Source organism: Gracilinanus agilis, chromosome 1 (assembly GCF_016433145.1).
Source record: "Gracilinanus agilis isolate LMUSP501 chromosome 1, AgileGrace, whole genome shotgun sequence".
In the NCBI taxonomy this organism is placed as follows: Eukaryota; Metazoa; Chordata; class Mammalia; order Didelphimorphia; family Didelphidae; genus Gracilinanus; species Gracilinanus agilis.
Window position 1 is genome coordinate 286830561 of NC_058130.1, and position 16073 is coordinate 286846633.

Below are 16073 nucleotides of genomic sequence, written 5' to 3' on the forward strand. Positions count from 1 at the left end.
GAGGCTGCCAGATCCTGTGTGATCCTGATTGGTGCTCCTTGATATTTGAATTGTTTCTTTCTGGCTTCTTGTAAGATTTTTTCTTTTGCTTGGAAACTCTTGAATTTTGCAATGATATTTCTTGGTGTTTTCCTTTCTTGATCGAATGTAGTGGGTGTTCTATGGATCCTTTCAATGTCTATGTTGCCCTCTTGTAGGACTTCAGGGCAATTTTGCTGAATTATTTCTGTTAGTCTGGAGTCCAGGTTTCTATTAATTTCTGGTTTTTTTGGAAGACCAATTATTCTCAAATTGTCTCTTCTAGACCGGTTTTCTTGGTCTGTCACTCTCTCATTGAGATATTTCATGTTTCCTTCTATTTTTTCAGTCTTTTGGCTTTGTTTTATTTGTTCTTGTTGTCTTGAGAGATCATTAGTTTCTACTTGCTCAATTCTAGCCTTTAGGGATTGATTTTCGGCTATAATCTTTCGGTTTTCGGCCATAATCTTCTGGTTTTCGGCCATAATCTTCTGGTATTCCTTTTCAATCTGGTCATTTCTGGAGTTCAATTTGCTTATCAGTTCATTTGGTTTCTGAGCCTCACTTTCCAATTGCATGATTCTACCTTTTAAACAGTTATTTTCTTGCCAGATCTCTTCCATTTTCCTCAAAATCTCAGTTTTGAACTCTTCCATAGCTTGTGAGGAGTTTTCCTTATTTGAGGAGGGTCCGGATGCTTGTTTGTTCTCCTCCTCTGTTTGCTCGGTTGTCTGGATTTTCTCTGTGTAAAAGCTGTCGAGTGTTAAAGACTTCTTTTTCTTGTTGTTATTCTTTCTCTTCTGAACTTCCTGAGGCTGAGTAGCCATCATTAGCCCAGCAGCTTCTCAGATTTATCCTCGCGCTCAGTGTCTGACCGCGATCTATTGGCTCCTGAGGTCTGATTTCTGGTTTTTTCCAAGGTCAAGCCCCCTGGTGGGCCCCCTTGCTTGATCTTCTGCCGGAGGTTTCTTTACAAGTCTCAGGGCGCTGCTTCCACAGTCGTATACCCGTCCACACTGGTTCCCCATTTAGGCTTTAGTTCCTGGTTGTGTCTGCCTCCACCCACGCCTCCGCAGTGCCTGTGTTCTGCTCAGCCTGCGCTGTGCGCCCTGCGTCCTGCTCCCGCGCACTCAGATTTCGCCTGCGTTCTTTGGCTTAATGGGGTCCTAAGTCTTGCTGCTCTCAGGAACAGGCCCCGGAGCTGCCAATGACTCGATGGGTGCCCCAAACTTGCTCTATTTCTTTTTAGCTGGCTTCGGAGCTACAGGTGTTGTGTGTGGAGGGGGTGGGGGTGGGGTGGTTACTCAGCCCGCGATTTCGTGAGGGCTGTTTCACCCTTTTATAGCATGGAAATGCCTCGATTCCACGTACCTTCCACTCTGTGCCCTGTTGTGGGGGTTCCTCCGTTCGTCTGGACTTGTTTTTATGTCCCCTTGAGGAGTTTTGTGTGTTTCGGTCAGGAGAGGTTAAGAGCTGCTTCTTACTCTGCCGCCATCTTAACCCAGAACCTGCTATTGCATTTTAAAATATAATAGCTTATTTAGTGTACTGTTATGGCCAATATGGATGAAATAGAGAATTACTAACTCTAATTGTTGCCTGAGTTATGCTGATTTCTTTTTTTTTAACAAACAGCATGATATAGAGCAATGAATTTGATGTCAGGAAGAATAGGTTCAAATCTTGAATCTTGCTCAATCACTAATTAACTGTTTGATTCTTGGCAAAATCACCTAATCTGCCTCAGACCCAATTTTATCTTCAAGATGGGGATATCAATAGCCCCTACCTCATAAGATTGTCAGAATGATGAAATGAGATGACATATGAATAAAATGCTTTGTAAACCTTCAAGTGCTACATAAATGTTAGCTATTATTAATAGAGATTTCATGATATTAGACAAATCTGATGCTGTAAATACTTAGGGAGATGGGAGAATTTTGTAAATGAGATACTATAGATCAGTTTTTTCTAATTAAAGACTTGAAAATGTCTAATCTACCAGTTTTTACATTCTTCAAGACTATAGAACCATATAGGTGTATAATTTTTCTTGAGATAGTTTCTTCTGCGTCTTTCTCTTTTTTTGACCCAGATCAGTGAATTTACTGGAATGTACCAGTATATACAACTACACTAGTTGATAGGTCAAGAAATGTTCTCTCCCAATGCAGGTTAGCACTTGTTCTGCAACTGTAATCTCACTGGGTTGCTAATGACACTGAAAGATTAAGCAGCCTCCCCCAGGACAATAGAACCAGGAGTTAGTTATCAGAGGCAAACTTGACATACTTCAACCTAGGTCTTTCTAGTTCTAAAGCTGGCTTTTTGTCTACCACTCTTGCTGCCTCTCAGTAAGTAAAAAGATGTAATTATTCCTATTTATGTGTTTATTTCAGACTTTGAAAAAACTGTTTTAATAACTAGAAAGTTCTCAGAAAAGAATTTTCTGTTTCCTCTCACCAAATTAATATGCTTAAAGGATATTTATGTTTAAATGAAAGTTGTTCACTAACTTCAAAAATTCATAACTTTTTAGTGTTGCTCAGTAATTTCTATTTTTCTGACTTTTTGTGACCCCATTTGGGGTTTTCTTGGCAAAGATATTAAAGTGGTTTGCCATTTCCTTCTTTAAGTAATTTTTATAAATTGATAAAAGGAGGCAAAATGGGTTAACTGATTTGCTCAGGGTCACACAGTGTGTGAAGCCAGATTTCAGTACAGGTAGATGAATTTTCCTTGGCATTTTATCCATTGTGCCACCTAGCTGCTCAATGAAATGTTGTAATGCAAACTTAGGCCAAAATATAACTAAAAATTAAATCTATTTTTGAGAAACTCTGGATGTTAAAACTAACATATATATATATGCATATATATATAACATTACATTGAGAGCTATTAAATAAAAAATGAATGAATAAAAAAAACTATTTTTAAGTGCTTGCAATGTACCAGATTCTGCTCTTAAGTGCTAGCTTTACAAAGACAAAAAGGGAGACAGTACCTGCTTTCTAGGAATTTGCAACACAAATAGTGGAGAGACAGCCAGAGAAGGGAGCTTTGTTTGAGGTAGTCATTAGAATGTCACAAGAATGACAAGTTGATCTTTAGGGCAGTAAAATGACAAGGAGGTAGAGAAAGGGAAAAAAGTAATGATTTTTAGATTAATCTCACAAAGTAAATCTCTTACCACTAAGGATATAACACAGTTGAATACATATATTCAAATACTCAATGGATCTTTGATCTCAATTTGGAAGTTCCCTCTAATGATGCAAATCTTAACTCATACTATATGCCTACCTGTCTTGTGTGGCTCTTATCTGCGCCCTCCCAAAAGATCTCCATAGGAGGCCTATCCAACATGCTGGAGGCCATTTTCATTTTCTTTTCAGGGAACATTCTTCTACTGATACTGATCAACTGCCTATTATTCCTCAGTCTTGTCAAATGATCAATCTTGTTTCTCTTTCTGAATTCTGAATTCTAATTCTTTGATAACATCTTTACTCTTATTCTAGGATGCCACTGTTATTGTTATTATTTATTATTATTAAGAATTTATTAGGACATACATACTATCTAAAAGGACAGGTTACATATTGTATATTGGATAAGACATCAAACACATTTACATTTTTATATTATAAAATTAATGTTTAGTAAATTTTTCTATAGTAATAAGTGATATTTATCAATGTTTTAATTTTTAAAATTGGCATTTGGTTTTCCATCAACTATATTCATTCTAAGAGTACTATCAGCATGGTATTTTAGTAATTACTTTAAAAAAAATTGAGAAAAACAAAATACCAGTTCAGGAAAAACAAGAACATTGAACTTAAAATGCAAATTATAGTAAGTGGGTAGTCAGCTTACCTATACTTCTTATTGATATTATTAATTATCCTGTTTAAGTATTATGTTGACATTGTATAAATTATAAACTCCCTGAAGCAAAATAAATTACTTATCTTAAGCTTGTGTTATCTCTTCTAAAATATGATTATTTCTGTAGACTGTATTTACTATAAAATCACTCACTGAAAGCTGAAACTTTTCTATTAAATGCTAACATTTATTATCATTAGTATTTCATTATTATCAATTATTGAAATAATTAGTTCAACTTTATGGAAAGAACACAGCTATGTTAGTTTCCTACTGTGTTTATTATTAAAATGTGGGAGTCTCATTAGGTATAAGCAAAGAAAGAATTGTATTCTGATACAAAATCTCAAAAACCACAAATTCAATAGCGCATTATCAAATTCCTCTCTCTCCACATTTGTCTAACACACATACTTACACCAAGGAGCTAATGAAAATGTAACAACATAAAAAGATGAAGATGAACATATTTTCATCCTTTTCAGTCTCATAGAAATAATACAAGATGTAATTCAGTGACAATACTTCTTTTGCCTTAAGAATAGTACATATTATATTTCCTCTTCATAAAACTGCTCAAAGGAGGAAAAGGGTGTATTCTGTTCACTTATTGAAATAAACACAGTAGCTGGACATGCCTGGTGGATTTCTATAGTCCCTAAAGCCAGAAGAGATTGAGGCTGGTAGATCAGTAATTCTGAGCTACATTTGGATGAAAGACAACAGGATATCCATATCAAGTCCTAGACGAACTGTGGCCTGGGAGCCTGGGTATCTAAGAAAAGGATGAACCAGCCTAGATGGCAATAACTTAGCAGGTTAAAGCTTCTGGAACAATCAGTCATGGGATCAGTCCAAAGATCAGGCCCATCAGTGATTAATGAACTTCTAGTCTGAGTGAAATAGGGAATTACAATCACAAGAAAACAACCAAAGAATAGAAATCTACTCCTGAGTAAGCAAATAGGTACCTGAAATAAAAACAAATCATGTTTTGATTGGATAATTAAAAAGAAATCAAATAGAACTTTACTTTTTTGATAAGCAAAAAATCTTGAGAGACAATGGAAAGTTAAGAAGTGATGATTCTGCTGTCCTTTGGCCTGTGGTTCTGTACAGGGCTTGCCTTAGGCCAGCTATTTTGGTAGATTAGGTTTGATATTCGAACAAAATGAGAAGCTTGTATTAATTAAATGAGAGGAGAAGGGTATCCAACCAAGAAACGTACTGAGGACCCCTCCAGTTGATTCATCTGAGTAAAGATCCCTTGCTTGAAATATCCCACCATTTTCCACCAGTCAAGTATCAGTGTGAATACCTGCAGCTACTGTTTTGTTTTCAAATAATGGCATTGTTTAGATCCTTTAGGTTTGAAGTGGTCTCGATATCTATTAAGGAAAACCTAGATTTGCATGGGGGCAGGGGATTAGTCTGTGGTTCCTATCACAGTCATTAAAAACTATTGTAAGTGACTTTTAAAGATGGATTGACTTATTCTGTGATGTCCAGGCAATCGTTCATTATATTAGTTTTGTAGAGAACAATGTCTATTTTTTAATCTAATTCATGGAGACATCATATTAAATATAAACATAAGATATAAAAGCTCGCTTATTGAATGAATGAATCAATATTTGTCCTAAGGTCACTTCCTTTATAACTCTACCCTGTGGCCCAGCATCAAATAAATATGTCTGACTAATTATATAGAAATGATCTAATAGCTCCATATATTATAAATTATACCATTCAAAAAAGCTCTTCTGATACATTCATTCAAGATAAGTAATAGACTATTACATATCAATGAGACAAAAGTCTTTGAGGAGCATAGGAGTATGGGATAGGAAGTAGAGGCTAACTTATGTATCAGCCTGAACATGGTATTGGAGTATACAAGTTTAGAAAGTAGGCGCTGTATTGCTTTAACTTTCATTATATACCTGTTTATTTTTAATTTTTAATGTTTCCTTTCATTTACATAATTTAAACAGAATTTGTTATTATGCTATACATGACAGGCATTTAATTTAAAAAAAAACTATACGAAGACGACCAAGAATTTAAAATTTTATTCTATAACGAGACTTGACCATGGAGCCAAACGTCAAAATCAGAAACCTGTGATGTTGAGAAAGGGATTAGAATTGGCAGAGAACAATTGTATTTCTGAGAAAGAAAAATAAAGGAAAGGTAAATGTACAACTCTTAGTTATGGAAGAAAGATTAACTTTGGATTTAGCTCTAACCAAATAATACAGAAGTTACTGCCCATACTCAGACATGATTCAAAGATAGAGGTAAGGAAACACTTTTCCATAAGGGACCCAAAGGAACCTTGCAATTAGAAGGTTGGTGGAAAACACTCTATAATTGTGAGATATTTTAAATAAATAATATATTTTTATGTGACTTTCTAGGAAGACTTTTATGCAAATGTTATTGTTATTAATATTATCATATTATATTTGGAAAATAAAGAAAATGATTTCATATAAGTATACAATACGGGAAAGAGATTACTGTGTAAATCAAGTAGGAAAAATAATTTTCACCACAATTCTGAAAGTATGTAGATTTATACCATTCAAATAATGTCAAATTATGACAGAAATGACATACATTTTGTAATTAGGGTTTGTAATTTAGGCACCAGGTTGCCATTGATAACCATACAATTGATTGTAGATATATTTTGGTGACTAATAAGGCATCTGTTTGACTAAGTCTAACACTGCACAACTAAGTCGAAGAAGGTGTACCCCATCATTGTCAGGTATCATATACACAAAATCTAGGTTAGGGATCAAGTTTGAGGGAATTCTTTTTAAACAACTGGGTCTTGAAGTGTATACTAGCCCCCAGACAAGAAAATGAACATTCCCAGTTCGGAGTAAGGCAAGCCTACCATGTTGAGGTGATAACTTTGACTTTAGGAGCCCAAACAGGTCACTCCATTATTACCAGAGCCTAAGGCATTCAAAATTCCTATCTATCATCATTCTTAGGCACCTTCCAAGAAAAATGTTTATGATGATGATACACACTAAAATCAACTCCACAAAAACCAAAGACAAAATGAAACTGGAGCCAGAGAACCAGCTGCCTAAAAAATGCAGGACAATCAAAAATAAATATTACAAAGTGTTAAATGATCTTCGTGTTTATATATTCAAAGTTTCTTATGATAAAAGATATTAATCATCTGTGATATCATTCCATGTAAACATATGGTATCACAAGTGTTAAAATTTAACTAGCTTCTATCCTTGAAATGTTCCTTTTAGCTATTTCAAGCTAATTACTTCTCAGCTAACCATAGCCTGGTTCTAAAAAGAAGTGACAATGTATAGTCTGAGGTAAATACAATTTAACAATATGTTTTACATGATACTCCATGAAGTGGAGAATTGAAATGAAAAACTAAATGAAAAGAACAAAAAGGACAAATTTGAATTAGTTTTCTGTTAGGAAGAAATTAGAAAATTAGTTTGATGTGACTTGCTGCATGGATGGAATGACCTACATATTATCTTATCAGATATGAATTAAAATAGAGTTTAAAGGAGGTGGGGAGAGGGAAGTGTCACTTACCATAATTCCAGTAAGTAAACATACTCCTTTTCCACAATATGTATTAGGTACCATGTCACCATAACCAATGGAGAGAAAAGTTATTGAAATCAACCACATTGCCCCAAGGAAGTTGCTAGTGACATCTTGTTGATCATGGTACCTAAAAAAACAACAACAACAAAAAACAGAAAATAAAACTTTTTTCAACTAATTGATCCAAACACAGGAAAGCTGAGGGCAATTTATACTTGTCTTGAAATTGTTTTTTAAATCTACTCCATAGCACAAATCCTATGTAGTACATTTCATTTTACCCAATTGTTTGAAGCACTCTAATACTTCCCAACTTAATTAGTCTATTCAGATATCATGCCTTTGATGGATTTAATAGCAACATACTCAGTTGATAAAAGTATCTTGTTAATTACCCTAAGTGGGGTTGGTATGATTGATCTATTGATTCAATTGACCTACACCCTTACACTCTCCCTAGAACTTCATATTTGTTGTTTTTATCCTACCCAAGTATGTTTGGCAAAATCTGTATTCCCAAATCCTGGATAACTTGGAGAGATTCAATATCATCCTTCTTACATTATATTAAAAAGTCTTCAGAAAAAGTGTATAAGGCACAGTTATATTGTAATGTCATGATTAACACTCATCCCTACTTTTATATGCATGGCGAAGCAAATATCATTTTTAAAGTTCTCATTAGTTACCACTTGTCTTAGTGTTTGCAAAAGCCTTTTGCAACTCAAATCAATGAAGATAAAAAGGAAAAGAAAATAAAGCCTCCACTCTCAGAGGGAAAATTTGGTGCCTACATACAAGGCTCTTTCTAGAAGATGAGGTGGAGTGGGATGGAGTGATGAGAGTTCTCTCTAGTTTTGCCTAGGCTCCCAATGATGATATTGCCACTAGCCACACCTGTTTTGGGGACACTTCTGGGATATCAGTGAGAAGTCCTTCGACCCTTCAAAGTTTATAAGATCATACTCTGGTCAGTGTTGGGAGAAGAAAAAAAGGGGTTCTTATTCCTACATTCTCTACCTTCCAAATACAAGTAGACCCAAATAATTGGACAAAAATTAATTGTTCTTAGGCACACTGAGTAAATAATGACAAATTACAAAATGTGTTCATTTATTCAACATCATATGAATCAAACTGACTAAGAATGACTTTCTAGTTCTAGGAAAAAAAATAATAAAACAAATCTGGAAAAACACAAGGTCAAGAATATCAAGGAAATAAAAAAATTAGGAGGAAGGGGACAATCAGTACAAGATATAAAAATACAAAGCTATAATCATCAAAACAATTTGATACTGGGACAGAGAGATCAATTAATAAAACAGATTAGGCATTCAATATAAAGAAGCGAATAAACAGAGTAACCTAGTAGTTTGATAAACCCAGAGATATCAGCTATAGGGGCAAGAATCCATTATTCAAAAAAACTTTTGGGAATATTGGAAAGTAATTGGGAAATCAGAAACTAAATATAGTCTAATATCTGCCGTCACATATAAAGTAATCTCAAAATGGGTACATGGTTTAGAAATAAATCATAAGCAAATTACTAGGGCAAATAAGTCAAATTTACATGAATAAGATCTATTCTCCAATGGCCAACTATCATGAATTGGCTTTTTTCAGCAGGAGAAATAAAAGATATCAATAGCCATATGAAAAAAAGCTCTAAGCTATGAATAGAAAAATTCATTTGAAAACAAGTATCCCCCTATCAAATTAGCTAACATAACTAAAATAAAAATGACAAATGCTGAAGGGGCAAACAAGAAAAAATGCCCTACTCGTAGAACTATGAATTAATTCAGCCATTTTGGAAAACAATTTGGAACAATATTCTAAAAGCTTTAAACTATAAATACCCTTTGACCCCACAATACCACTACTAGGCCTATATGCCAAAGACATCAAAGAAAGAGGAAAAGAACACACATCTACAAAAATATTTATAGTAGCTGTTTTTGTGGTGGCAATGAATTGGAAACTGAGGGGATGTCCATCAATTAAGGAATAGGTGGCAACATTATGGTATATGATTGTGATGAAGTATTATTGTGCTGTAAGAAATGATGAAAACCCTTATAATATTTGTATGATTTGATGCCAAGTGCAGTGAGCAGAACAAGGAGATTGTTACATAAAAACAACAATATTTTATTATAATTATTTATTTAAACCCTTACCTTCTGTCCTAGAATCAATATTGAGTATTGCTTCTAAGGCAGAAGAGTGGTTAGTTAGTTGGGGTTAAATGACTTATCCAGGGTCAAACAGCTAAGGAAGTATTTGGGACCAGATTTGGACTCAGGACCTCCCATCTCCAGACCTGGATCTGAGCCACCTAGCTGCTCCCCCCAAAAAACAATTTTTAAAAATGTAATGAGCTTTTAAAGACAGTAATTTTAATCAATATAGTGGCTAACTACAACTCCAGAGAACTCATGATAAAACTTGCTATACATCTCCAGAGAGAGAACTAATGGACTCAGAATGTAGAATGAACATATTTTCTTTCTCTCCTTTTTTTGGAACATGGTTAACTTGGTAAATTGTGAATTTAAACAATTAAAAAAAGAAGATTTGGTGAAGTCTTTCCACAGATACTGCTATAATATATTCTAGGCAGTGTAGGCTACTTCCTAGGGCTATGCAATCAAGGATCCAAAGGGAATAAGAATGAATGTGCCTGGAATTACCATCATTGTGCAATAAAAAGGTCAATTTGACTTGAATAAATATATGCATGAATAAAAAATTATTAAACCCTTACTATGTGCCAGTTTTTGAGGTAAGTGCTAGGGATACAAATACAAAGGTGAAACTATCCATACTCTCAAGGAACTTACAGTCCAGTAGGGGATACGCAATGTACAAGGGAATGATATCTAGGGATAGGAGTTTTTAAGTGTCATATCAATGATCATATCCTTTCTAGAAGCAATGATGGTACTGATTTGACTATAGTTCTTAGAGTAGGAGTTTAAAAGTGGAGGGAGGAGGGGAAGGGAGTGGTTTTTCTAATCAGCAGCTGGGAAAATAGCTTAAAGAACATATTGGGTCTGGGGCCAGCTAAACGTAGTGAAGTCTCACCAATCAGGAAAGCCTTGGAGAGGGTAGGAGTTCTAAGTATCATCCAGGACATAGTTTCTAAGAAGCAAGTCAGGAAATTGTCAGGGTGAAAGATCTAGTTAATCAACTAGATTTATGTCTCAAAGGAAGTCAATGATTTCCATTGCATGAATACTTCCACCATCAAATTCACACTATTTCTAAGCTGTAAGAGATCCTCTTAATGAATTACTGTGGGCAAGATAATTATGTGGCAGCAAACCTTTAGATAATAAGCCTATTTGAACCTATCTGATTCTTGTATAATCTGTGACTGGGGTTACACTCTATGTCCACATTCAATCGCTTTTCAGTATGGCAAGACCTTACCATAGTTGGTGTTTGATGCTACATTGGCTTTGAGAATCCAGGGTCATCTCTACAATTTGTCATCAAGAGAATAGGGCTTTGACAGAAAAGTCAACAATTGTGATTTTAAAATTTTGTAATAGATAAGAGAAAAATATGGTTATGTACAATTCAGTTAAACTGGCAAGATTTCAGGCAAGTCAACAAGCCATTTAGTGGGCTTACTATGTGCTTGGCACAATGCTAAACACTGGTGATACAAATACAAGCAAAAAGAAAGAAATTTCTATATTATATAATTGGAATAAAGGCATCAGGTGTGTTTTCTTTTTTAAATGAAAAAAATTATTTTTTCCAGTTATATGTAAAAATTTCAACAATCATTTAAAAATTTTTAGAGTTCCAATTTCTCTTTACCTCCCTTCCATACCCCCTATACAGAAAGAAAACAAGTAAACATTTGTAGTCATGCAAAACATATTTCCTTATTATTCATGTGGTAAAAGAAATCCAAGCTCTCCCCCACCAAAACAACAACAACAACAAAAAGAAAGTAAAAGAGAGTATGCTTTGATCTGTATTCAGACTCCATCAGTTCTTCTCTGTCCATCTCTGGAGGTGGATAGCATTTTTGTCATGAGTCCTCAGAACTGTCAGATCATTGTATTTCTGAGAATAGTTAAATCATTCACAGTTGATCACCATATTGCTGTTATCATGTACACTGTTTTCTTAGTTGTGCTCACTTCACTTTGTATCAGATTGTTGTTTAAGTCTTACCAGGTTTTTATAAAAGAATCCTGCTCATCATTTCTTATAGCAAAATAGTATTCTATCACAATTGTATAACTACAACTAGTGTGACCATTCCTCAATTGAAGGGTATCCCCTCAATTTCCAATTCCTTACCATCACAGAAAAAACTGCTATAAATATTTTTGGACATTTAGGTCCTTTACCACTTAAAAGAATCTCTCAAGGATATGGGCCTATTAGTATTACTGCTAATTTAAAGTATATGCACAGTTTTATAAATTTTTATTTTATTTTGAATATTTTCCTATACTTACATTTTTCATGTTCTTTCCCTCTCCCCCAAGCCCTCCCACTCCCACTCCCTACCCCCCATAGCTGATGCACAATTCCACTGGGTTATGAACAGTTTTATACAGCCTTTTGGACATAATTCCAAATTGCTCTATAGAATCAGTTCACAACTCCACCAACATTGCATTAGTGTCCCAATCTTTGAATATCTCCTTTCACATTTATCTTTTTCCTTTTCTTCTATATTAGTCAATCTGCTAGGTGTGAGATAGTACTCACAATCAATAGTAATTGAGAGCATTTTTTCCAAAAGATGTGACAGCTTTGATTTCTTTTTCTGAAAATTGCCTGTTTATATCCTTGACTATTTGTCAAATGGGGAATGACATGTAATCTTATAAATTCAACTCCTTTCTCTATATATTTGAGAAAAAGAGGTCTCTAAAAAAGAAACTTTTTGTAAAAAAAATGCACCCTCCCAGTTTTCTGATTTCCTTGTAATCTTGGCTGGATTTGGTTTTGTTGGTGCAAACCTTTTTTTATTTCATGTAATCAAAATTATTCATTTTACATCTTAGCATACTCTTTATATCTTTTTTGGTCTGGCAGGCTAGATATTCCATGTTCCCCTACTTTGCTTATAAAATCGCCCTGCATATCAAAATTCACATACCCATTTTGAACTTGTCTTGATATGTTAAATGAGATATTAGTCTAGAACTAGTTTCTGCCAAACTCTCTTCCAGTTTTCCCAGCAATTTTTGTCAAATAGTTTTTGTTCCAAAAGTTTGGATATTTTCATTTTAATTAACACTAGATTATTATAGTAATTTGCTACTGTTTATTGCATACCTAAATAATTCTACTGATCCAATCTATTTCTTAACTAGTACCAGCTCGTTTTGAAGATTACCACTTTATAATACAGTTTTATATTTGGTATGGCTAGGCCACTTTCCTTAACACTTTTTTTCATTAATTCTTTTCTATACTACCAGATTAATTTTGTTGTTATTTTTTTGCTAGCTCTAAACTAAAGGGATGTCCCTGAACTGGGGAATGGCTAGGCAATTCTGAGGGACTTATGAAAAAAGAATGCTATCCACCTCCAGAGAAAGAACTGTTAGAGTAAGAATGCAGATGGAAGCATATGATTTATCATTTGTTTATTTCAGTATATGTTTTAGGGTATTGGTTTTATAAGATTATTCACTTACAAAAATGAAGAATATGGAAATGTGTTTTGCATGATAATACATGTATAATTCAGATTGAATTGCTTGCCATCTCCAATAGAGGGGAGGGATGAAGGTGAGGGAGACAGTTTGGATTTTATAATTTTAGAAAACTTATGTGGGAATTGTTATTAAAAATACACCCTCCCAAAAAGGATTTGTATTAAATGAATAAATAAATAAAGTGCAGGATAGATTGGTGTTCTACAGGTTATCATTATCATATATCATTAAATGAATACAAGGTGTTCGGAAGCCACTAAATCAGAATCAGTTAAAAGAAAGAAACCCAGAAACCAGCATCTGATGTCTGCTCCAAGAAAAACAAGATAACAATGAAGAGCACAGGAAGGTGGGCATAAATTATTCCTTAGGACCCCCAAGGCCCTTCAGAGTTTTTGGTTCCTAGTATAAGAACCCTGTATTAAGTACCTATTACATATATAATATCTTACACATATATAAAGGTAGTATTATAAGCAAATGACACAATAAAAATACTGCTTTTAAAGAAAATTCATTCTATCAGAATGGGAAATAGAACATTTGTACAGATAAATAAGTACAAGATAATTTGAGGAGAGAGTACTAATAACTAGGAAGATCAGGAAACACTTCTTTTCCTCATATCAAGATGGGTCTTCCTGACTCCAGGCCTGGTGTTCCATTTAACTGCCAAGCAAACTTCCAGAAAATTGATATAGTTCTAGGAAATTCAGTTGGTAACTTATGAAATATTATTAATATTTTATTTGGGGAGATGAGAGAGAGGCAAATTCTTACACTGTACTAAATAATGTGGCATCTTTTGGTAAATGTTTAGTTAATTACATTTCTCAGGATAACAAAAGATTATCAATGATAAGTTTCAAGGAAACTATAAACATTACTCTATCTCATTAATTTTTAACTTTAAGAATTAATGATGAATAATTACTGATCTCAATCCTGTAACACTCCCCCCCTCACACATCTTATAATTTTGGCTAAGATGGTTGGTGAACACTCAGTCAACTCTGGAACAAATAGTAATGGTACTACTGTTTTCTTGTCCCAGAAGAGCAGTGAGTGATCCATATCAGAATAAAGGTTCTAATATATAAAATAAGACAGAAAATAGAAAAGATAAGACTACCTCAGCATATGGGGGAGGGAAAAGTTAGGATATTGCTATTAAAGGAGGTACTTTTTTATAATGGGTATCTGACAATCTCATTAAACAAAACAAAGGTTATTAAAAAATAAGAAGAAAGCACCTAACAGGTATTTAGGGAAAAGCTCTTAGTACTACTCTTCTCCCACTACTTGAGCTGAAGCTCAAGGAAACTAAATCAGGAAACATTCTCTCATTGACTGAAAAATAGATTTGTCCTTAAGCACTCCATTTGCTTCATTTTCTTCTTCATTATGACATCTCCATTCTGAATTGATGGAGTTCATATTTCTGAATAGCTGAAAGTCCATATTTCACCAATTTGCATTAAGTTTTCTTCCACTATCTGATTTTTCTCCATATATCTGAACTATTACTAGGGTTTCTTGCCTTTTATAGATTATTTCTATTATAAAAATTTTACAAGATTCCAAAATTAGTATGCTTCATCATGCTATTTTTGTGTGAGCCCTCAAGGACAGGGAAAAATAATTTTAGGAAAAAACTACTTTATTCACAAGATAATAAATATTTCATGCTATTGCTAATTTGAAATCCTTGAATTTTTAAAGTCCAATTTGATTTTGATGCTGAGTAGTGATTAATTAATATTTCATCCAAGTGAAGAATCTCCTGATTATGAGGTAATTTTTACTTATATATGATGAAGAGGATATCTCAACAAGCTAAAGGATATCTCTTTTGACAGTCAAAAAATAGATTCTGCTTATACTATCCCCTCTAGTTTCACCTTCTAATGTATACTTCAAGGCTATCTAACATTTAGGAACTGTACTAAGTGCTAGATGATAAATAAAGGCAAGACAGTCCTTAGTCTTCAAAGATTCACAATATAACAGGGGAGATAACATAAAGACAATTTTGAACAAATAAGTTACATATAGGAAAAAATGGAAATAATCAACAAAAGGAAGACAAAAGATGTAAGGAGAAAATATGAAAGGCTGCTAATAGAAAGTAGAAAAGGAGAAAAACTTTAATTAGGACTTGAAGGAAATCCTGGGAGCCTGGCAATGATGAGAGAAAGTCAGGGAAAACATCCAGAGTTTGAAGATGGAGTGTGTCTTGTTCAAAGAAAAGCAAGGAGGTGAGTTGCTACTTTACAAATTATATGGAGGATGAGGGATTTAAGGTTTTCAGAAGTTTGGAAAGTTGGGAAGAACAGTTTATGAAGTGCTTTAAATGCTAAACTGAGAATTTTATATTCAATCCTGGGGTGATAGGGAGCCAATGAGATTACTGAATGGAGGTGTGTGTGACATGATTAGATCTATAAAATCACTTTTACATCTAAGTGGAGAAGGAAATTGAGTAGGGAGAGACTTGTTGCATGGAGACTATTATATTATATATCAGGCTATTATAGCAGTACATGTATGAAGCATGTATGAAGTGATGAGGGTCTAAAGAAGGTAGTAAAAGTGTTAGAGGAAAGAAGGGAAAATATTTGAGAGATGTTATAAAAGGTAAAATTTCCAGAATGGTGGTAATTTCAACAATAGTGGTGGCTGTCTATTATTTAGGGAGTTAGGTAGTTAGTGAATAATTTATAGATAGAGTAGAGTAGATTAGGCCTGGTGTTCCAGGCAGAAGAACCTGTCCTGAGAAGAAGTTTTAGGAAATTTTAGGTACTATTAGGAATTTTAGGTGTATTTATAGGGTATAAGATTAAT

General features: G+C 34.0%; 1 protein-coding gene across 1 annotated transcript in view; it reads right to left on the minus strand.

Moving 5' to 3' along the window:
• Positions 1–16073, minus strand: part of KCNN2 (potassium calcium-activated channel subfamily N member 2) — a 216339-nt gene that overhangs the window by 45740 nt on the left and 154526 nt on the right. Inside the window, exon 5 of the mRNA XM_044657609.1 lies at positions 7510–7651. Within this exon, the coding sequence (XP_044513544.1) occupies positions 7510–7651 (142 nt within the window). The remainder of the gene's footprint in view (positions 1–7509; positions 7652–16073) is intronic.